Source organism: Capsella rubella, unplaced genomic scaffold (genome assembly GCF_000375325.1).
Source record: "Capsella rubella cultivar Monte Gargano unplaced genomic scaffold, Caprub1_0 scaffold_2, whole genome shotgun sequence".
Classification (NCBI taxonomy): domain Eukaryota; kingdom Viridiplantae; phylum Streptophyta; class Magnoliopsida; order Brassicales; family Brassicaceae; genus Capsella; species Capsella rubella.
The window spans coordinates 11,779,447-11,801,576 of NW_006238922.1; the positions used below are offsets into that span (position 1 = coordinate 11,779,447).

Below are 22,130 nucleotides of genomic sequence, written 5' to 3' on the forward strand. Positions count from 1 at the left end.
TTTACAGGAAGGAGACAATAGATTCACATTACCAGCAAAAAAACTTTGTTTCTTTCAGTAATCTCAACAAACACGAGAGAACGGTTTCTTTCAAAATTTGAAGGCACAAAGAGAAAAAAATACACATGAAGACAGATTTTACTACACATCAGGTATTAGCTTAGACTATATAGCTTAAAGTTCTGCAGTCAAAAGTGATGTGCTATGGATTGGAGTTAGAGACAGAGTCGGGGAAGCTCGAGACAATTTGCATGTTACTATATAATCCTCCTCCTGAAGTTTCTGGTAGTTGATTGATAGGTTCGCACGAGAAGGCCAACCCCAATACCAAGACCTACACAGACACCGAGACCAATTCCCACACCAACTCTCACACCGGCATTGAACCACGACATCTCACCATCTTCACCATCTGCATACTCTCTATTCCAATACATGTCGCCGTGTTCTCCTTCATATTCTTGTTTGTAACTTCCATATTCTGTTACCTGCACAGAAAACTCCCATCCTTAACAAAGAATTTATGAACAGAGAGATCTATGTATGTAGCACATGTCTATCTCTGTAGAGAAAATTAAGAAGCATTCATAGAGCTAGTTAAATAAAGAATACAATGGTGATTAAATCCCTTGTCGAACAGTGGCTGAAGGTACTTGCTTTCAGATATTTCCAGTATTAGTGTCTACACCTCCATAACTTTTAAGTCAAAGTTATGGACATTGCACTATAGTTAAACGCAAGCTCTTAATATATGGTGAGTATAAAGTACAATCTCCAAAAGGTTTTGACAAGGTCAACTGCAAGAACCTCCAATTAAAACTCCATGCATAAGTTAATCTTGACATTGACTCTTAATAGACAAACGTTTCCCGAATCATTCTATGCACAAATTATAGACGATATATTGTGGCATTACATGTGAAAACCACGATATTTCAATCAACGGGGACATAAGAACTAACAAGGGGATAAGAGTTCAGATATTTAGATCACAAGACAATAGGCATAGGGGAGAGATAGAGTGAGTGTTACGAGAGAGAGAGAGAGAGGGAGAGAGTTATCTATTGACTTGTAAAAGGTGTCAGGCCCCATACCTCACATGATCATTTATAACGAAGTTGGTCCACTTCAATATCTAAAGAAATTATCTTCCTAAGAGTACCAAGAAACATGTCTCAAACTATGAAATCTCAAAACCATGAAAAACTTAAAGCTCATAATAGCATAGCCAAGAAGACTCATATCTTATGCAAAGCATTCAATGTGTTGAAGTTGGATATAAATCAATCGAAAACTATTAGAAAGCATTATAATAATATTGAAATAGTAACGTAGCAATTAAAGTTACCTGATAATCAAGCTCGGATGAGTTGCCTTTATGAGGCTCACCAGTTTCATACTCCGGAATTGAATCTAATGCAGTCACTCTACTGTGTTTCTTTCTGAAACCAAGCTGTAGAGTCTTGGTTAAGATGATGGGTGTTCCTGAGAAGCAACCAGTGACATAGACTTCAATAGTTGGCAGTGGAGATGATAAATCCGAGCCACCAATATGTTTCTCCTTCAAGAAACCAGACCCTGCGGTGATCTCAGCTTCACAGTTCATGTTCCACCGCTTCACGCTATGCTTAGATTCACCAGTGAAACCATTACTACCGGACATCTCAAGCGTTCCAGACAAAACCAGCTCATCTTTATCATAAACCTCAAACTTCACACTACCAGAGAGCCTGATGTTGTCAGTGCTGATAAAAGTAGCTACTTCAGATTTCTTATCAACACGATCTCGCCTAAGCTGAGAAGAAACTCCTTCAGAGTACATGCTCATTCTAACACCGTTTATCTCCAGAAGCGAATCTGGATCCAGGGGAATATGAGTGATCGTGAGAACCTCAGGTGTCGAAGCATCCACCTTGAAATTGCTGATTCTGACATAGAACACTCTCAAATCAAGCAATGGCGATGATAATGATAACGATGACGATGGCATTCTGGAATTGTGATGGTTATAACTCTGATATCTGGCCATCTGTGATGCTTCACAGTTGTTACGTGTCTCATAAGGCTCCACCATGACTAAAGAAGCCCAAATCAATCTCTATTTCTCACTGAATCGTAAACATTGGCATCAGAGATGCGTATATGGTCGATTTGGATTGCAATACGTGATTTGCTGCAGAAATGAGAATATCGTGAGAATCACAAAACGTAAGAAAAAATGAACGGGGGAAAAGAATCATACTTTCCCAAAATGGAAGCATTCATCAAGGTAATAGAAGACGCAAACAAAGTAATGAAAGAGAAGAAAGGTCCAAGATTGAAACTTTACTCACTTGACAAAAACAGAGATGGTCAAAGAAATCAAAATAACAGATGCAGAAACAAATCTCTCTTCAAAAAAACATCCAAATCTTCTAATAAGAAACCGCAGAGATTGAAACCAGGTGAAATGAAAATTAACCTTTCTATGTATACCACAAAGGAACAACCTTTAAAGACCCAATAATAAAAATAAAAAAAAGAATTCAGAAAACCTAGAAAAATCCGGAGAAAAGAAAGGAGAGAAAGAAAGCAAAAAGAAGGCTCACCCAGAAGATGTTTCCATCCACAAAACCCACTTATTTTGGTGATTTTTGCAACAAAACTAGTGCTTAATATTAATCTTCCTGTCTGTGTCCAAATTAAAAAATAAATAACACGGAGAAAAAAAAATAGCAAAATTTTTGTGGCCAAGTAGGATTTGTAAGATCCTTCCTCCCCTAGATCATAGCTTTCAATATAGTGCGAGCTCTCGGCGCGTGGCGACGTTACCCAAATTGATATTTTCCAGCAAATTTTTATTTATGTCTTTATCGAAACGAACAAAAGAAAAAATCGAAAACTGTATATACTGTGAATCTGCAGTGAAAGGGAAAATTAATCAGAAGGAGTGATGGGAACTCGATAGAATTGCCTTTTTTTTCTTTTATATATATATGAGAGATCCAACGGAGAGGAAGACGAAGAAGATGGGGCTCTTCTCTTCTCTTCTCTTCTGACTTTCGATCACGTGATCTTATCCCTTCACCACCAAACAAAACCATTCATTCGCTATTTACGAGACAGCAACACCACGTCGGTCGTATTCATCTAAAACGACATGCATTTTCTTGTCTGTTTTTTTTAAAACGGTGTATTTTGTTGGGCCTTGAAATTTTAGGCCCGTTAATGTATTAAGAACGTCGTGCCGTTTTTTGGTTTAACGTACACGTGACTTTAGCGAGTCATTACATAAATTTTGGTATAAGTCATTCGTTGTGTTGTTGTGTTCAATATAAAGAATGTCACGGTTGGAAACTCACATGCTCACGGGTGCCTGCCTGGTGAGATAAGGTGGCAATAATAATGCAATGAGAGCGTAGTAAAACAATCTTCGAAGCTTTGCTATTTTAATTTTTTGATTATATACTATACTTCTGCAAGGAGTGTGTGTAACAAAGCAAAGAAAATATTTACTTCTATATGTATAAGAACGTAGACTATACATCAATACATGTCATACATGTATTATACTGGTGGATAATATAGAAGAGATAACCAACGGACAAAAATAAAATCTACTTTTTCTTCTGATATTGTTATTTTTTTTTAAATAATCTAAAGACCAAAGAGTGGGCGGCTTTTGATTTTAAAGACTGTTGTTTTTGTTTCTGTCTGTAAAACATAAAAGAAAATTTATTGCTCTTGGAGATATTGAAAATCTTACAAGCTGTTCAAGAAATATATTATTCTGTTGGAAAAAAAATAAAAAAGCGAACTGATGGGGAAGAGAAGGTTTCAGAAAGCAAAGGAAGCGACGGTAGCGGAAGCTTCATCTCCGACGGAGTCTCAGACGACAAGAAGACGAAGAGGAAGGCCAAGGAAGAATCTTGAGAACCCGGAAGATTTCAAGAAGGAAGAGTCTGAAGAAGACGAGGATTACGAAGAGTATGAGGACGAAGATGAAGAAGAAGACGAGGAAGCTGAGGTCATAAACAGAGAGAAGCAGAAGAAGAAAGTTAGGAGTAGTAGTTGTAGTGCGGAAGAAGAGCAAAAGTTGAAACATGAAGAACTAGAGGAGGAGGAGGAGGAGGAGAAGCCGGAGATGACGGTGAAGGTGGTCGTTCCACAGCCGTCGTCTAGACGGTCGAGGAGGAAAAGCACGCCGGTTAAGAGTTGGTAATCTTTTATTACCATTTCAATGGAGTTCTTTTTTTTAGTTTTTTTTTTTCTGTATTTCTGTGTTCTTGGATTATTCGTTGAGCTACAAATTAATTAGCACCCTCTCAGAGAAAGACAATTTAAATTATAATTTTCTTGGATGTTGTAGTTCAAAAACAAGAAGCTAATTTTGTCGATCTCACTGTTTGATATTGGTGCGTCAAAAATATAGCTTTAAAACGCTTAAACTCAACTAAATATTAGTAATTGTTTCCATGAGAAAGGTGTTTAGGGTTTTCTTTTAAAAAAGTTGTAGTAGGTTGTTTTATTTAATGGTCGCGTAGTTGATGGATGGTTACGTCTCTTTCGAATTTTTATATGATAAATGATAAAAGGTAACCAACCAACGCACATGGTGAACGGATAAGTTAAGAAACTGATGGATATTTGCATTGCTAGTGAAAGAAGCTGTCTATTATTTAAATCGCAACGCCAGCTACGTTTTTAACCAAACAGATGTAATTTGTCCACTAAAGTTATCCCAACTAAGTTACTCTGGAGCAGAGAGAGAAAGAGACTTGACGAGTCCACGTTGATGGTAAAATTGGCTATTTTTACACAAGACAACTATTGGGTCCGCAAGGCTTCACGTGCGAATTAATCTTCAAAAAGTTTCCCCAAAACATTGAAACATTATCATATCAGATACAAAATCCAACTCAAGGATTGAAACTGTTTCCAAGTTTGATATGATTTCAAAAACGAAACGCCTCTCCACGAGTTAACACAGTTAGATGACACAAAACAAAACAAAAAAGCTTTAGATGTAGAAGAAGGAGCTGTAAGGGATAACAAAATAGTTGTATCTTTGTTCCTGTCTTAAGCTAAGATCGCCTGTGGTTTAGGATGATGGCGACAGCCAAAAAAACAAATTAGCTTAGCTTACTAAAAGTCTTAAGCTAAAACCGCCTGCGGTTTAGGATGGTGATGCCTTTCCTTCTTGAAACGCAACTGCTCTGGATCAAACCCACCTTCCTCTGCTCCATAAACCGCCCATGATGGTGTTTGAGCCATATAGTCTGAGCTCGTGAATGGTTCTCCAGAAGCAACCTATGCGATGTCATTCAATAGTGTTGTTTATTACATATTACAAAGAAAACTTGATTTTGAGATGATCATATTTTGGGGTTGTTAACTAACCAGATCGTGGAACTTTTCATAGTCAATCCAAGTGAACCACTTTCCATTCACTTTGAACTTCTCGGTTCTCCCTAGAAGAACACAGCAGGAATGGGCATGTTCGCAAGCAACTTCGTACTCCCCTTTGCTCTTCGAAGACAGAGCTTCTGAAAATGCTTTCACGTCTGCGTGCCACGGTACATTCTCCATTGTCAACTTTGATGTTGCAGATCTGTTTTTGTATTGTTTCCAGAAGACTAACATAAGTATGATATGTGTGTGTAACACGAGCGCAAGCAAGATGATAAAAAGTAGAACACACTCACGTTCCACAATATGTGACGCCTTTGATCTCGATGAAATCAGGTTTCCCAATGCTGAAAAGGTTGAAATAAGCATCTAGCTCCTCTGTGTTCCATCCTTTGACAAGTGTTAAACGGTAGACAGTTCGCTGCTGCTTCTCATGGAGAGCTTTCAAGGAGTCCTGGAAATCAATTGATGCAGACATTATACCTTTACCTTAATTCACTTTTCATTTCAAAGGTTCATTAAAGGACGCTACTTAAAATACTCACAATAAAACGTTCCCAAAAGTCTGCAAAGAGAGGCCTGTCAATAGCTTTCAAGCTCTCTTTGGTGGCAGCATCTACACTTACGTACAACTATATATGTCAAAGATAATGAGTTAGGCAATTTGATTCAGTTAAGTGCATGAATAGCTGGAAATAAATGTACAAAACAGACATTACAGACCTGGGTGATAGGCTTCATCATCAAAATCTTCTCGGGGAACTGTGCATTAGTAACCAAAAATGTAGAAATACGCCTTCCATGTAGCTCATCTACAAGGGCATTGATCTCCGGATACATAATGGGTTCACCAACAAGTGACAACGCACAATGTCTTGGGTTTAGACCTTCTTGTAATTTCTCTGCAGTTACACCTGAAGAACATAGCAAGAACATGCACATCAGCATCTGATATTCAAATAAATAGTGGAAACAAATGAATCAGATAAAATTAACACCCAGAACACATCTAACTTCCAAAAGGCATCCTAAGGCTCAATCTGCCTAGCAGGCTTTTGAAATCATAGCTAACAAGGGTCAAAATATTGAGAGATATAAACTAACCTGGAACTCCTTTCATTTGCTTAATCATCTTGGTATGAAGATCTAGAGCACCTTTCACAATAACTGAAGGCTCGTCCATCTTCCACTGCCAGCTTTTCCCAACAGGATTTGTGTGATGTCTCCAACAAAAGACACATTTGTTTGCACAAGCCAAACTGGGTGTTGTCTCCATGCACCTAGTTTATTTGAGAAAATCGAATATTCTATCATAAGAATCACGAGCCTATATCCTTACGACTAGGGGGAGAAATAGCAGAAGTTTTCAATTAAACCTGTGACTCTCAATGCCATAAAAGGAGTGCTTATAGCAACCTCCCCTGCCTCTAAGTTGTGACTTAGTCCATCTACATATTTTAACCCCGCTATGCGAACCAATGATTTTATATCCCTGCAAGTGTAAAAGCCATGTTCATGCAAGAAAATGCGAGAAAATGTAAACACTGCTTCAAAGCTCAAACACACAGCCCAATACCTGTTTCGTTAAGCTTGCTCTAATCACAGGGGTCACCATTTCTTTCTTTCCATCGCCTTTAGTGACTTTAACTATGCCATTTCTCTTTGAAGGAGCTTTTCCAGCAATATCTTCAAGATCAACAATACCTCCATCTTCATCATTGTCTTCATCTTCATCATCTGTCGAATCGTAGTACTCAAGATCATTCTCAACAGCACCATTCTGATGCGAAACCCCATTTGTTTCTTGAACAGACCCTCCTTTCAGAACCCTAATAACTCCATCACACCATTCTTGAAATGCTTTGTCTAATTCTCCGTCATCAACGTCACCTTCTCCCACTGGAATCATCTCGAGTCCACCCAATCCTATCATCCGACTGGATAATTCCTTTGCCACAGCGTTATAAGACTCACCATAAGCACGGCTCCCGACACCAAATACGCCGAATTTGCAATCGGAGAGAAGAAGCGAGCCAACTCGGAAATCCTCTGCGCTCTCACCAAGCCAGTTCACAAGAAATTCTCCGTTTTTAGGCGGCTTCCCACCGTCCCAAGTCGAGGTGATGAATATAACAAGGGTTTCCTTGGGTAGATCTTCAGGTTCGTAGCTCCGTGGATCGATGAGATCAAATGCTATTTCATTAGATGCGCAGAGCTCGTGAAGCCGTTCAGCTAACGCTTTAGCAGTACCAGTTTGGGAGATGAAAAAGATCTTTCCCCTGGCGGGTTTCGAGGTAGAGCTAGGGTTTAAGGAGAGGTTTTTGAGACGTTTCAACCGGCGATATTTATGGATACAGTAAAAAGTCGTCGCCGAGAGTAAAGCCACGAAAGCTAGTCGAGCACGTAAGGAAGAAGTCGCAGACATGACTAAAGACTTGAAGCTTACGGCGGCGCGTAGTGTTCACGCGAACCACGATCCGTTGATGTGAGAGAGATGAACGCGAGCGAACTGTAAAAAATGGGGAAGACGGGAAAGAGCACTGAAGTGTGAGCTTTAATAACTGGGCTTGAATTGTAGGCCCATAAAATTAGGTTTAAAGCCCATCTAAATTTAAAAAGCCCTAAACAGTCACAACCACGTATTTATTAATATGCCACGTGGCACATCTTCTTCGGGGATCTCTTCTTCCTCTTCGGCAACACCTCGTTTCCCTCCCTAGTTCCGGCGAGTGAGAGAAGCGAAAAAAAAAAATAAAAAAAAATACAAATAAATGCAATTGAAACGGAGGGAATATTCGCCGGCGAATTTCCGGTAAATGTCTGAGTGGTGTATCAGTTCGAATCCAACTTTTTCGACGGCATTCCCAAGTAGTTGTTTTCCAGTTGTACCTATTATTCTTTCTCCAGAATTCGATTCTCAATGCCTATTTAATAGCTTAACCACCACCATGCGTCTCTCCAAACGCCAACTCTCTCTTCCTCTTTCTCTCTGCTTCTCTACCTTCTCTCCTCGCTTCCGTCTCCCCGGAAAATTTTCGCCTCGACGAGATTCTCTCCACACCACTGGTTCGTCTTCCTCTTCTCCTACTACTACATCGTTTTGCTTTATTTTTTTCTCCGTCATCGTCCGTGGTCCCTTGATGTAAACCGTTTCGTGTACGTTGTGCTTTCCTTGTTTTCGTGGTAGGCCAATGGTCTTAATCTCATGTTCAATGACGTCGCTGTGATTGATTTCTATCTTGCGATAGATTTTCGTGTAGCCGAAACACTTCTATTTTCGTTTTGTTGATTCTTCCATTTAGTTGGTTAGCTTAGTTTGGTTCCATATATAGCTAATTCTGGTAGTTGCTTAGTTTTCGGGAAATCAGAGTTGCTACTTAAGTGAGAGAATCGTAGATCGGCAAGCAAGATGTGCTAATTAGTGGAAGTTGCAATTTCTAGGTCTTGCCTGGAGCATACCTTGGAAGAAACTTAGGATCAGGATTTAACGTGGTGCACGCTTTGGTCTTTTGATCGAGGTAAGATATGTTAGGTTTCTTGTATATTTCTTAGGGGTTTGTTTTTCTGTTGGTGCTAGTGAGATCATGCTTGCTGATCAGCTTAGCTATAACGGTTGTATGACTCGTGTTGACTAATTCCAAATCACTTATCCACTCTAGAAAACGTGTCATCACCATCTTCTTCTGTGTATCTATTTTTAGCCTTGGTGGATTCTGACTAACCAGTTGCTTCTCCGGGATTTGATTTTAAATATTCCTTTGCTGGATAGAGATTTTACTGTTCTCTACGATAATTGTATTGTGTGTTGCATCATTTGAAGAAAAGATAAAAAATGATTACTTTACTTGATAAACTCTCAGGGACAAGCCAGCTGTGTTTTAAGAGTTCGATGGAAGAACAGAAGCCGAGTGCTCTCAGTGACAATGTGTTGCAGTTTCACACTGTCGGTTCCAGGGATGGATGTGACGTTCCCCACAAATGGTCCTCCCCTGGAGAAGGGAAGAAAATTGATATAAGCAAACAAATTTTCTGCAACAGATCGTTGAATATGAGAAATATCATTGCCGTAGGCTTTGATATGGACTACACTCTTGCCCAATACAAGTCTGAAACTTTCGAGTCCCTTGCTTATGAAGGAACTGTCAGGAAATTGGTATATGATTTGGGGTATCCAAATGAGGTTAGTATACTATTTTGATGTTTTAAGGTTGTGACCTCAAGAAATTTTTGGCTAATAGTGTTATACTTGGTGTGGTAAATAAATTCAGCTGCTAGAGTGGACATTTGATTGGAATTACATGGTTAGGGGCTTGGTGCTAGACAAAAAGAGGGGAAACATCTTAAAGGTAATTTACCCTTTATCTGACTCTCATAATAATTGTTGCATCTTCCTAATTTACTTTTGATCATGCAGATGGACCGCCATAAATATGTGAAAGTAGCTTACCATGGGTTTAGGGAGCTATCTAAGGAAGACAAAGTTGACATCTATGGAAGTAGCCTAGTACGAGATTCTTTTGATGAACCCGACTACGCTCTCATAGATACTCTCTTTTCATTAGCCGAAGCCTATTTGTTTGCGCAACTCGTTGATTTTAAAGATAATAACCCAGAAAAAATTCCGAAGGGCGTTGAGTAAGACAGCTTCCCGTACTTCATTACATTTTTTACTAATTCTTTTATAGCCTTTAGGACAGATTATGTTTTGCTAATTGTTGTAGACTCTTGTAGTTCTGTTAACTGATACTCTGTACCTTGAATTGTTTCCATTAAATTTTATGCTTGTGGTTGAAAATCTGTTAGCTGATGTTATATTGCTTATGCTTTTCAAGAAATTAAATTCTTCCTCCTATTATATGCTTTTAGTTATGCTCGGATGTATAAAGATGTTCGTGCTGCTGTTGATTTGTGCCACCGCGACGGAACTTTAAAGCAGATGGTAGCAAAAGAACCTTATAGGTAGGCTGATTGTATGTTCATCACTGCCTTTTTTAAGTTGGATAACCACGACGGCGAATACTCTCCATTGGAAATTTCTTTTCTTAACGTGCCAGTTTATCAGGTATATCAATGAGGATACCACAATAATACCCCTTATAAAAATGATAAGAGATTCTGGACGTTCTACATTCTTGGTGACCAATAGGTAATGCTGATGATATTTTACCAACTTCAAAGTTTTCTCCTTAAGTTATTTTATGCAGATATGCTTTTGTAGCTGTGCAGCTAGATTCAAATTTTAGAAATTTAAATAGTTTAATACTCCAAATTTAAATTAATTCACTTCAGCCCTTGTGTTATTTGTTCCCCCGCCCTTGTATTTGAAATATAGAACTAAGGAAGATACAAAGAAACATTTTTGAATATCCCGTTGTTGAGAAACAACTGTTCAACTTTAATGATTTGTTCTCACCTGTTTCCATATTATCACTTTTTCTTATATTCTGAAGGAGAAATTTTTGAATAACGTTTTTGCAGCTTGTGGGACTACACAAATATTGTGATGAATTTTCTCTGTGGAGGGCGCACAGTACATGGTCCTCATACTTGCAACTTTGATTGGCTCCAGTATTTTGATGTTGTGATAACTGGCAGGTCTTTTCCTTTACTGAGTCTCTTTATCTTAATGCTCTAAATAAAATCGGTGTTATTGGTTAGGAAATTTGTTGAGCTATTTTGTTACTGGAAATATTCTTATCTCATTTCATTGTTTGCTATCTGAATTCTGAACTGGATACTTTTTCGTGAAGTGCAAAACCGGGTTTCTTCCATGAAGAGAGCCGTGCTAACCTTTTTGAGGTGGAACCTAAGTCTGGAATGCTTATTAATACTGACAATGGAACACCTATGGCTCAGGTTTGGTTTAATGAAATGTAACACCCATTCACAGTCTTTCACATGCTCATCGTATTTAAATGATCCTTGTGATTCTGTTGAAAGGTGGGAGATCCTTCACCAAAATTGTTACTGAAGAGTAGAGATAAAGGTTGTCGAGTTTTCCAAGGTGGAAATGTTGGGCATCTTCACAGTTTGCTCTCCATTGAGTCAAGTTCACAGGTTGTGCGAACAGACTATTTCTCAGAAGAAATTTTTACTTGGTCTCGATTAGAAATATCAGTGTATTATGAAATGACAGATCTTAGAACTCTATAGTAATGTAAATACTGAAAGTACTGTGCCATGCATCATTTGTTACTTATTCAGCTATTCCATTTGTTAGGTACTTTATGTTGGTGATCATATATACGGTGATATCTTGCGCAGCAAAAAAGTACTTGGTAAGATATTCTTGTCCAGTTATAGACTTTTCCTATGTGTTGTTTTGTGAAGTAACTTAAACAAATCTTCATGGGTTTCAACTGAACTATGTATGGATTCTGAGACTAAATTTTTATGTTATAACTTAACTTCTGACTGGCTAGCTTAGTATGTAAGCAGGCTAGTAGCACTGCCATGTTGATGAAGATAGCTATTAGAAGAAACTGTTAAAAGTGTACTTTGTTTGCGCCAGTAACTTACATCTTGATCTTTTTTATACTTTAGGCTGGAGAACTATGCTTGTAGTTCCAGAACTAGAAAAAGAGGTCGAACTTTTATGGGGAATGAGGAATATGCGTAAGGTGAATGGATCCTCTCTTTATATCTGTTATTATTCTAAGTGGTCTAATAATCTGTGACAAAACAAGGTTGTAGGAGTATCTTTTGCGTCAACATCTCTATAATATTCTGCTGGTGTGTATTCCAGGTTCATGTAGGCATCATTGGTATGGTTCAATGTTGTGTCATAGACTGAATATTTTTTAGTTCAAAAGCTGCTTCATGAACTTTTGAAGTTCCAGTGACATCGGTATTTCTGTATGTGGGGCAAGTTTTCGGATTTTCCTTGACGAAAGTTGATAAAAAACCGCTGATGATCATCATTTCTATCATTATACACTAAGCTTTCAATTCAGTATGTTTCTTTGGTCTCGCTCACTTAGTCCTTAGATATTTTGGTCTGCAGGAACTTATATTGATGAGGAATGAGCGTGATTCAGTTGAAGACAAAATTCATCACTTGAACTGGTCTCTAAAGTGAGTGTTCTTTAAATTAGGTCTGGGTCCAAAGAAAGCTGCATTACGTAGATTATAGTTCTTAATTGTTAAAGTCATTTTACACAAAATTTGTTTATCTGCGTAACCAATTTTATCATTCAGGTTTGAGGATATTAACGAGAATGATAAGCTGGAAATGTTATCAGCGCTCAAGGACTTAGAGGTAAGATAGAATTTGTATAATTCCTGGATCTCCAACAGTTGAATGAGTGATTCTAGGTCCACAAACATTTTTTTTGTGGAATTCAACAGTCTAAAAGAGATCAAGTACGACTGAGACACCAACAAGCTCAAAGAGAATGTCACCAAAAGGTAAATGTAGCCTCATTAATCAGAGTGTGTGTTGGTGTGACAGTTAGTTTCAGTTACACAATCTGTTACAACTTCTCATTTCCTGGGTCTTGGAAACTGCAGTTTCACAAGGTCTGGGGACAACTGATGAAAACTGGCTACCAGAGTTCTCGATTTGCTCATCAGGTAAATAAGGTTTATATATTGCTTTCTTATGTGATGGCTTGTGTTTCACGTTTGTGAGGAGGAATTGATATTCCGAGCCGCATTCTTTTCTAATCAGGTGGAGAGATTCGCATGCCTATACACAAGCCAAGTCTCAAACCTGCTCTTGTACTCTCCAGACAAGTATTACAGACCCAGTGAAGACTTCATGTCCCATGAATTTCACCTTCTTCCTCTGTGATTCATCCCAGTGCCCTTTATAGGAGTGAGAGTAAATTGAGTAATGGTCTGGTTTGGTGCTTATTCGTAGTGTCTATAAACATTCTTAGTTACTCTTGCCTTTTTGCATTTCAATTTCACTTGGTACGAGCTTGTGAATCTATTGACATGTTTCTTTTGGAGTTTTGTATTGAATGGTCGATATTTCTTAAAGAGGCATTTTAGTATTTACGAAACTTCCTATCGATCATGTTTGGACCAAATCTCTTTGGTTCCACATATTTTTGTTCCATGGTTACCTCAATCATTGCTGGCTAGCAATATCTTGCCAGTGATTTTGTTTTTTCTTGATTTCGTTCGTGCAGTTTGAGAACATTAATTACCACCAATATATCGTGTCAGTGAGTCATCATTTTACCTTATCGTATTAGATGAATAATTTGTAGTAATCTTAAATTTTTAGTATTCTGTTTCATTCAATAATTTGTTTTGCTTAGATAGTGACTCTGTTTCACATCAGTTTGACAGTTTCTTTCCTTGGAATCTAAGAATAGTGGAACTTTATCGTACAACTTCGGAGTGAGTCATGTTTAGGGGTCAAAGTGAAATGAATATTTTTTTATGTTTAAGTATCGATTCAGATGATGGTTTCTGTAGGTACATAATTGAAATACAGCTAACATATTTTCTTCCTTTCCTGATAAGTAAAATTTCAAGATCATCAACTCGTCATCGTCCATTGATTAAAGAATAATCCTTGGAACTTTTTTGTCAATGTGGATGTTCGGAATTGTCTCTGTTGGCAATAATTTTTACTCTAGGAGAAGAGTTCAATAAAATTACAGATACTTGAAGAAGGTGTGTTGATATACATGTGATAGAAGGTAATGTGATTATTGACACACAACAAACAAACAAATCTTAGAAACGTCCTCAGCCCAATAAATACAGCTGGAGAATCTCGACATTTTCTTTGTTTCTTGTTCTTGACCAAAACAGAGAGGGAGAGAGAGAAAGAGAGATAAAGAATTGACTTGTTTGAGTTTGCTTATCTGAACAAGGCTTGAAGTTCTTCAAGCGTTTTGCCTTTGGTCTCAGGAACCCATAGAGTAACGAACACCACTGTGAATGCACAAACCAACCCGTACAGAGTGAAAGTTCCTGTCCAAAATTAACCGAAAAAATCCATCAAAAATTGCTCTGTTGTCCTCAATCGTATGAGAGAAAAAGGGGGAGAGGAGAAACCTCCACTGCTCCAGGCTAAGAGCAAGTTTGCAGTCATGGTAATCAACCAGGAAAAGAACCAATTGGCTAGAGTTGCAATACTTCCAGCTAAACCCTTTATGTTTACAGGAAGGATCTGTTTACCAAACAACAAACAAAGCAATCAAATGGTTGGTGTTTGATAACTTATCACTTTTCGGTTCGGACAACACTTAGTTCCAACTTCTAACCAACTCGTTACCTCAGACATAATAAGCCACGGAATTGGTCCCATTCCCAATGAAAAAGTAACAACCATTGCCTGTAATGATCAACAGAGTTAAAGGCGCAAATAATCGCTTATTGCATCAAGAAAGTTCCGCTATATAACTAACAAACTAACTTACCACAACTCCAACTACTGACAAGATGCTAAGCCAACCGTACATGTCAGAATCAGGAGACACAAATCCCTAAAACAAGAGATGTAAAACTTAGAAATTCAAATTTTGGGTTTGTTACAGAAAATAATATGATGTTTACAATAGTTAACGACTTAAAAAGGTACCTTCAGGTAGAAAGCAGCTGCAACAATTACAAGGCTAATCGTCATCCCAACCGACGAGATCTAGAAAACATTTTCCATTTGCAATAGTTAATAACTTAATCTTGGATATGTCTTATATTTCTTTCTCTAAAGAGGTCTTAAGGATATGAAACTACTGAATTAATACTTACTGTAAGCAGAAGCCGACGACCTGCTTTGTCCACCAACCATGTTGATATTGCAGTCGCCACTACCTGGATAGCACCAAGCCCAAATGTTGCAGCATTACTTGATGTAACTCCTGAAAATGAAAACACAACATTGTAAAACTAAGTAATAATAATATGAAATGAGAAGCATAAGGTGCTCTTAGAGCACGGCCCAACCTGCAGATTCAAATATTGTACTGGAATAGAATAGAACGCCATTAATTCCACCGAGCTGTTGAAGTACAAGCAACCCTATACCAACCTTTCAAACACACACACGAAAAAATGGAGTTAAGATAGTGTTTCTTATGGTAGACAAGGTATATTCGAAGGGAAAGACATTTCAATGTTTGTACCATAAGTGGGAAATAGTATCTCCTGCGCTTGAGATCTACAAACCGAACTGTATTTCTCTTTGTAGATGATGCCACAGACCTCTGCATATTTGCAGATAAAAAAAAAATAAGCGTTTGAAAATCAATCATCATGTCATTTTTGGAAGCAAACCTTTTCAGCAGTAATATTACCTTGATTTCATTAACCTCAACGGTAATGTCAGTCTCGAATCCTCGAAGAACTTGTAACGAAGTTTCAAAATCATCGGTCATACCCATTTTTGCCTACATTTTAATGAAACAAAGCATCCCATAAGAGTGGATTAACAAAAAAGTGCACTAAGGTTAATAAGTATAAGGAAACTATTGTAAGACGTACCAGCCAGCGAGGGGATTCAGGGATGAAAAAGAGACCTGGTATCAGTACAGTGCACGGCAATATCCCTAAAGGCAAACAAAGAAAACCACCAAAGTGATTAGAGAGTATTGATAAATCATAATCAATCTCAGGCTTCATATAATGAAATTTACCCAAAACTGCAAGAATTCTCCATGGAACAAAGAGGCCAAGTAAATAGGCCAACATTATTCCAATTGTAACAGAAAGCTACAGAAAAATCCATTTACTGTTAGTATAAAAGAGACTGTCCATAAAATGTAAACTATGAATTATCCAGCTAAACATGTCAAACCTGGTTAACCGAACCCAACCCTCCTCTCATATTCTGTGGAGCTATCTCAGCGATATATACAGGCACCTGAAACCACAAACCGATTTGCATTAATATACTGGAAGTCTGGAACATGTCAATACATAAGCAAACGACTAGCTGAGTTCAGAATTACAGTGTAAGATATGATCCCAACACCAAATCCTTCTAAAAGTCTTCCCATGTAAAGAAAAGAAGTATCCTACAAAACCAGAATGATGTAGAGAGTTAAGTTTAACCAACAAGTATAAATTGCCACTTGACTTAACGCGAAAGCAGCATACAGAAACTGAAGAACAACAACAACTCACTTTTGCAAATGATATGCAAAGCCATCCAATAATATTGGGAATCGCAGCAATCATCAAAGACTGTCCCAGAGAACACAATAAGAGGTTAAAGAAAAGCAAGAAAGAAGATTTTATTAGATGGATAAAAAAACAGAACAACCAAGAATCAGCAAACAAATTATACCCCTTTTCGCCCAATGTATTCTGCAATCTGACCACTGGCAATTGCACCAACCATAGCACCCACATTGGACAGAGAACCAAACACAGAGTACTAAAACATGGAGCAAGAGATCAAAGTCAAACAACGATTAAACAAGCAGTGATAAAAACCAGATAGCTCTGGACAGAGATTGGTCTATTATTACCTCAGATACCGTTAAGCCAAGATCCTTGGTGATTGCAGCTTGAGTTGGAGATGAATAACCACACTGATCAAAAGATTAAAACAAAGGAGGGTTTAAAGAAACAAATCAGAAAATTATCCAACTATAGTCCTCTAGTTTGCTCCCATATCGGTTTCACCAAAATCTGAACTTGAGAAATGAGATTTTCAATCACCAGAGTTACATAGAAAATGAGAAACAAAACAAAACACAAAAGGTCATCAAATTCACCTCACACTAGTTTTCCATCAAAAGTCACACCTTTCTACAGAAGGAATAGAAAAAGTTGGGATTTTGGTTTATCTTACAGTGAATCCGAATTGAATAGGACCAAGAGCAACGATCAGAACACATGCAAGAACAGAGATTGAGCTGTCTCGAATAACTTGAGACGAACCCATCATACTCGACTGTCTCGAACCCATCCTGTACCAGCTTCCCGTGTGTATGAAGGGCCGTCGCAAATCATTCCTACCCTCCTCTGTATCATCCCTGAAACTCATCTTTTGGTTCTGTCTCTACAACTCCCAATCCTAATCTATAAATCTTTCTTATATCTCAAACGCTTCAAGATTTCGTCGTCCCCCCCCCCTGAAGAGGTCCAAATGCAGATTCTAAACCAGAGAATGCAAAAACAAAATCTAAAAGCCTGTCTTAGGACTTTCTTTTGTCGTCGATTTGGAGGATCTAGAAATTGAAGAACAAAATAATTTGATGACGCGACTTGGATAAGAACGGATTGAGAAACGCCGTCTTGTTAAATAAGAATTTGGGTTTTTATGTCTATAAAAGCTGTAATGTAGTGTTTAATTGCTGGAGGAGAGAACAAGAAGACTGCTTCAGACAGTTTTTTTAGATCACAGTTTGCATCATCATCCTCTCATTAACCATATTTAGAAATTAATTTACAAGTTCCTTTTTTCCATTTTTTTTTCTTTTTTCGGGATAATGGATTTATGTGGACTTTTTTGTTTTAACAATTTTGGAGGAGATTTTTTTCTAACAAAATAGTTTGTCCCCAACAAAAATCTTTAAAAAATTACAGATTATGCAAATTGGAGAAAATGTGTTGGCAAGTAATAAATAAGATAACGACCAGCGTTCAAAAACAAAATTATTTTGTGGAAATATATCTTGTAAATCCATATATGGTCTTAGGCCGGCTAATAATAATTAATAAGATATATATATAACTTTATGATTATATGGTTTACATCATTAGCAAAATAATCACACAAACTCCGGAAAAATGGTGATGAACAGAGAAGTGCAATAAATATCACGTTTCATTTTTTTCTTATTTTTTTTTCACAATGGAACTTATATATATCAAACCAAATAGCAGAATCCATATACATATAAACTAGTCCAGAGTGGAAGATCAATCGTGCTATTCATAAACCTACATAGGGGTGACAATCCATTTTTTTTTTAAGCCATACTATAAGCTAGCTAGTACAAACTTTATAAATAAGAAAAAGAAGTAAAATTTCTTCAAGTCTCAACACACATAAACCACAGTTAGTACCCCTAGTGTTTTAACGAACTGATAGATGAGAGAGCCTAATCATTTCATACCATGATCTTGAAAACCCCTCATAATCTAATGATCATGTCCAAAGAGAAAGAAGATAAAAAAGCCAAATATCAGCCCTTCATTTCTTTTTCACTCAAATATGATATACTATAAACTAACAAAATTTATGATATCAGTAGTAAGACTTGTATGTTATCATCGACGATTCAACAAAAGCCGCCAAATATATATATTTATAACTTTCGTATTCACTAGTCAATTATACATCAATAATATTAACATTCATACTACCATTTGCAATAAATATAAAGCATGGTAGGAGTACGGTCAATTTATTATTTACAAAGCTTGTTAAAGAGAACCCAAAACGAGATCAATGTGAGCTTAGATAGGAGGAGACCACAACAGAAAAAGACAAGTGTGTATCATATTCAATTATTCAAACCTAACACGTCTTTGTGGATCTGATGATGTGATATTACTGTCTCGATTCATCTCTAATCTTTTTTTTTTTTTTTCTCGTTGACCACATCATTACAAATCTATACATATTAATTTGATTAAGTCTTTTCTTTCCTCCTCATTTCTCACATGTAAACATTAAATATCATTGCATAAACATTACCCATTAGTCGTTGATGGGAATGTGATGTTGTGTCATATAAATTAAAATGATTATTGCGTCGTAAGTATTTGGGCGAAAAAAACTAGTCTATGTTGTAAAAAAAACTGTCAAGTTTATTGAGCCTCAATTTGAAAGACCCAAGCAACCAGATTTGGGCTTATTATTTAAAGCCCACATAGAGGACGTTGGAGCGTGAGGTCCACTCTCCTTGAAGGCGCGTTAGATAAGAATCGAGACGCAAAAACTTCACTCAGCTCAGCCGTGATTAATCTCCGATTAGGTTGTTTTCGATTGATTCTCTTCGTCTCTGCAGCAAGCGACCCATAAAAAAAAAACCCTAATTTTATCAATTCGAATTCTTAATTTCAGATGGGTGAACATTCACCTTCTCAACCATCTTCACATACTCATCTCCCTGACCAACCACAATCACCCAATCCCGAAAACCCTAATCCAATCCCACCGGAAACCAACGATGACGACTCCGTTTCGTCCGTCGGAGTTTCTGGCTCAATTGTGTCATCAACCACCATTGAAGCACCACGGGTCACTGAATTAGGTAATGTATCGTCTCCACCTTCCAAAATCCCACTCCGTCCTCGAAAAATCCGGAAGCTTTCACCCGAAGACGAGGCTTCCGGTAACAGCGACGGGTTCAAGCCTGAGCATAATAGCCTCTCTCAGATGATGACGCCGACGGCTACAAATCCAGCCGTGAAGAGTAAATTATCACAGTCACGGGCTGTAACCGTGCCGAGAATCCACGCGAGGTCTCTCACCTGTGAAGGCGAGCTTGAAGCAGCGCTTCACCATCTCCGAAGTGTTGATCCTCTGCTCGCGTCGTTAATTGATATCCATCCGCCACCAACGTTCGAGACTTTTCATACTCCGTTCTTGGCTCTCATTAGAAGCATCCTTTACCAGCAGTTAGCAGCTAAAGCAGGGAATTCTATCTACACACGCTTCCTTGAAATATGCGGAGGTGAAAATGGCGTCGTCCCAGAGACTGTCTTGCCTTTAACACCTCAACGGCTTCGTCAAATAGGTGTTTCTGGGCGTAAAGCTAGTTACCTTCATGATCTTGCTAGGAAATATCAAAATGGGATCTTGTCGGATTCTGGAATAGTTAACATGGATGAGAAATCTTTGTTCACGATGCTAACGATGGTGAATGGGATCGGGTCATGGTCGGTTCATATGTTTATGATAAACTCTCTTCATAGACCCGATGTCTTGCCAGTTAATGACCTTGGTGTTAGGAAAGGTGTGCAGATGCTTAATGACTTGCCGTATTTGCCTCGTCCATCTCAAATGGAGCAGCTTTGTGAGAAATGGCGCCCGTATAGATCAGTAGCGTCATGGTACATGTGGCGGCTTATTGAATCTAAAGGTACACCACCAAATGCTGCGGCTGTGACAGCCGGAGCTGCTCTTTCGTTTCCACAGTTGGAAGATATTCAACAACAGCAACAACAACAACATCAGCAACAACAGCCTCAGCTTATGGACCCTCTTAATAGCGTGTTCAGTATCGGGTATAGTCAATTACTTTATCAAACTTAGTATCACAGTGATTAATATGCAATATTTGTCCCCTGCTTTTTACTTTGCTTGAATTTTGTTGCCCTTATTGGTGAATATGTGCTTTAGATAGAGAGAGCATTGGATTGATTGCGTTGTTACTATTACTTGCTGAGAGTAAGTACTAACGTGTTTGGGTCTTGTCTCCTAAAGTTAATCTCAGTGCTTTAACTCTCTACTTTCACTGTCCATGCAACATCGAGGAGCATGTATTTATAGTTGAGTTAGGTTAAACTGGTTTTAGTTCGTAAAGAGAATACTTGTATGAGCGTACAAGTCACCTAAGATACATAGTTTGTGGAGCTTACGATATTTGAGAATAGGATCTATGCAGGGAATTGGTTCAGTTTTGATTTCCAATTCTGGATAGACCTATTTGATCTTCTGATTTAATTGATAAATCTATCATGCAAGTTCTTTGCCTTATCTTCATCTAGTCCTCAGCCTTAAGTTATGCACCATATAGTGATATTTGCAGGTTTCAACTTAATAAAATTATGGCAGTGTACACGTATACCTACTAAAAGAAGATGAGATGGAATATAATGGTACTGTAGGGCTTCTAATATTTGAGACTTAACCTACTTCTGGTATCAGTGTTTCACATTGCCCCTGGCAAATGCAAAGGACACTAGTCAAATAAAATGCTTTATGAGTGGGTTTAACCATGGATACTCATAGCATGATAAGTGAAGCTATTCTCACCCAAGTCACTGTTTTCTGTAATGCTGAATACTTGGTTGCGAATTATGGACTAGTTACAGTAATTAAAAGGATGTTTATATACACTCTCTTCTAATATCAGTATGTTTGTCTTCTTTAACAGGGCATGGGGACAAACGTAGCTGACTTGGCACAATAAATTTGTTGTTTTTCATGGCGGGATAGGGATTCTGGTCCGGTGGTCTTTGGCTATTGTCTGGTGAAGAAGTCTTAGTTCCGCAGCTAGGAAATAAGAATATAGAAGGCCACGGAACAGAAATCTTACTAGCTGAGTGAAGAGTATGTAAGATTTAGTTTACTTAATGAACTTTTACATCGATTATCTTTTGTTGGAGAATTGAACAGTTGTCTAAAGAACCATCTAAAGCGTCTCCTAATTCGTATCTAAAACAGAGCTTCATCTATATTTCTAAACCAGGGACACGTCTCCCCTGATCAAAATAACACATAGAATAATAGTCTGAAGAGAAGTAATAAAACAGATGTAATGTCCTTGTTGCGTTGAGTTGTCAAAACACAGTAAAACAATCTGTAACCACATGGAAGAAAAAAGAAGAACCCTTTTGGGATCTTCTAAAATCAGTTTGAAGACAAGAGAGTTGATGAAAAACTTCTGTTGGTTTGTTGCCACTGTCACTGTAACTAATGAGACACAGATCCGTATTTCTACACCACACAATTAAAGCTCTGTTTAGTAAGAAAAGAAAGTGAAGAAGCATGGGGGAGGGGGAAGAGACTTGAGCCACAAACAAATAGAAGAAAAAAAACTCGTAAGGTTTGAAGAAAACAACAAAGCAAGTGTTCTGAAACAGAGGAGTAGTACTCT

General features: G+C 37.9%; 6 protein-coding genes across 9 annotated transcripts; 3 read left to right on the forward strand and 3 right to left on the reverse strand.

Annotated features, from left to right (window-relative positions):
* Window positions 1–11: 11 nt before the first annotated feature.
* LOC17894619 (uncharacterized protein At1g01500) lies at window positions 12–2,571 on the reverse strand. Its single transcript, XM_006302497.2, is given in 4 exon segments — window positions 12–332; window positions 335–488; window positions 1,349–2,173; window positions 2,334–2,571. Coding segments are annotated over 3 exon segments (1,038 nt in total). The 5' UTR covers window positions 2,075–2,173; window positions 2,334–2,571; the 3' UTR covers window positions 12–174.
* Window positions 2,572–3,438: 867 nt separating this feature from the next.
* On the forward strand, window positions 3,439–4,391 carry LOC111831995 (nucleolin). Its single transcript, XM_023787987.1, has one exon. The coding sequence runs from the start codon at window positions 3,800–3,802 to the stop codon at window positions 4,199–4,201; it is 402 nt and encodes a 133-aa protein (XP_023643755.1). The 5' UTR covers window positions 3,439–3,799; the 3' UTR covers window positions 4,202–4,391.
* A 445-nt stretch (window positions 4,392–4,836) lies between these two features.
* On the reverse strand, window positions 4,837–7,908 carry LOC17895808 (S-adenosyl-L-methionine-dependent tRNA 4-demethylwyosine synthase). The gene is made up of 8 exons (XM_006300568.2): window positions 6,965–7,908; window positions 6,765–6,880; window positions 6,493–6,668; window positions 6,112–6,302; window positions 5,934–6,020; window positions 5,685–5,842; window positions 5,380–5,590; window positions 4,837–5,289 (listed from the first exon to the last, which is right to left on the reverse strand). Exons 1-8 carry the CDS (start codon window positions 7,811–7,813, stop codon window positions 5,134–5,136), a joined length of 1,944 nt encoding a protein of 647 aa, XP_006300630.1. The 5' UTR covers window positions 7,814–7,908; the 3' UTR covers window positions 4,837–5,133.
* A 202-nt stretch (window positions 7,909–8,110) lies between these two features.
* Window positions 8,111–13,394, forward strand: LOC17895738 (5'-nucleotidase domain-containing protein 4). 4 transcript variants are annotated; one of them, XM_023787170.1, is made up of 17 exons: window positions 8,363–8,454; window positions 8,830–8,906; window positions 9,249–9,568; window positions 9,657–9,734; window positions 9,803–10,023; window positions 10,255–10,347; window positions 10,451–10,534; window positions 10,867–10,983; window positions 11,139–11,244; window positions 11,329–11,445; window positions 11,609–11,666; window positions 11,932–12,008; window positions 12,392–12,462; window positions 12,586–12,646; window positions 12,736–12,795; window positions 12,898–12,960; window positions 13,058–13,394. In XM_023787170.1, exons 3-17 carry the CDS (start codon window positions 9,278–9,280, stop codon window positions 13,178–13,180), a joined length of 1,620 nt encoding a protein of 539 aa, XP_023642938.1. In that variant the 5' UTR covers window positions 8,363–8,454; window positions 8,830–8,906; window positions 9,249–9,277; the 3' UTR covers window positions 13,181–13,394. The 4 variants fall into 4 exon arrangements, 3 of the variants coding, with proteins under 3 accessions (XP_006300634.1, XP_023642938.1, XP_023642937.1); XM_006300572.2 differs by lacking the exon at window positions 8,830–8,906 and having other exon boundaries at window positions 8,111–8,454; XM_023787169.1 differs by lacking the exon at window positions 8,363–8,454 and having other exon boundaries at window positions 8,740–8,906.
* Window positions 13,395–13,939: 545 nt separating this feature from the next.
* On the reverse strand, window positions 13,940–17,695 carry LOC17895741 (sugar transporter ERD6-like 6). Its single transcript, XM_006302125.2, has 17 exons — window positions 17,147–17,695; window positions 16,821–16,883; window positions 16,637–16,726; window positions 16,474–16,533; window positions 16,299–16,364; window positions 16,145–16,210; window positions 15,984–16,059; window positions 15,832–15,896; window positions 15,645–15,737; window positions 15,474–15,554; window positions 15,295–15,379; window positions 15,100–15,209; window positions 14,930–14,989; window positions 14,769–14,834; window positions 14,624–14,683; window positions 14,404–14,518; window positions 13,940–14,319 (listed from the first exon to the last, which is right to left on the reverse strand). The coding sequence occupies exons 1-17, from the start codon at window positions 17,339–17,341 to the stop codon at window positions 14,207–14,209; spliced, it is 1,464 nt and encodes a 487-aa protein (XP_006302187.1). The 5' UTR covers window positions 17,342–17,695; the 3' UTR covers window positions 13,940–14,206.
* Window positions 17,696–19,251: 1,556 nt separating this feature from the next.
* Window positions 19,252–21,710, forward strand: LOC17894399. Its single transcript, XM_006300441.2, has 2 exons — window positions 19,252–20,535; window positions 21,408–21,710. Exons 1-2 carry the CDS (start codon window positions 19,370–19,372, stop codon window positions 21,424–21,426), a joined length of 1,185 nt encoding a protein of 394 aa, XP_006300503.1. The 5' UTR covers window positions 19,252–19,369; the 3' UTR covers window positions 21,427–21,710.
* The last annotated feature ends 420 nt before the right edge of the window (window positions 21,711–22,130 follow it).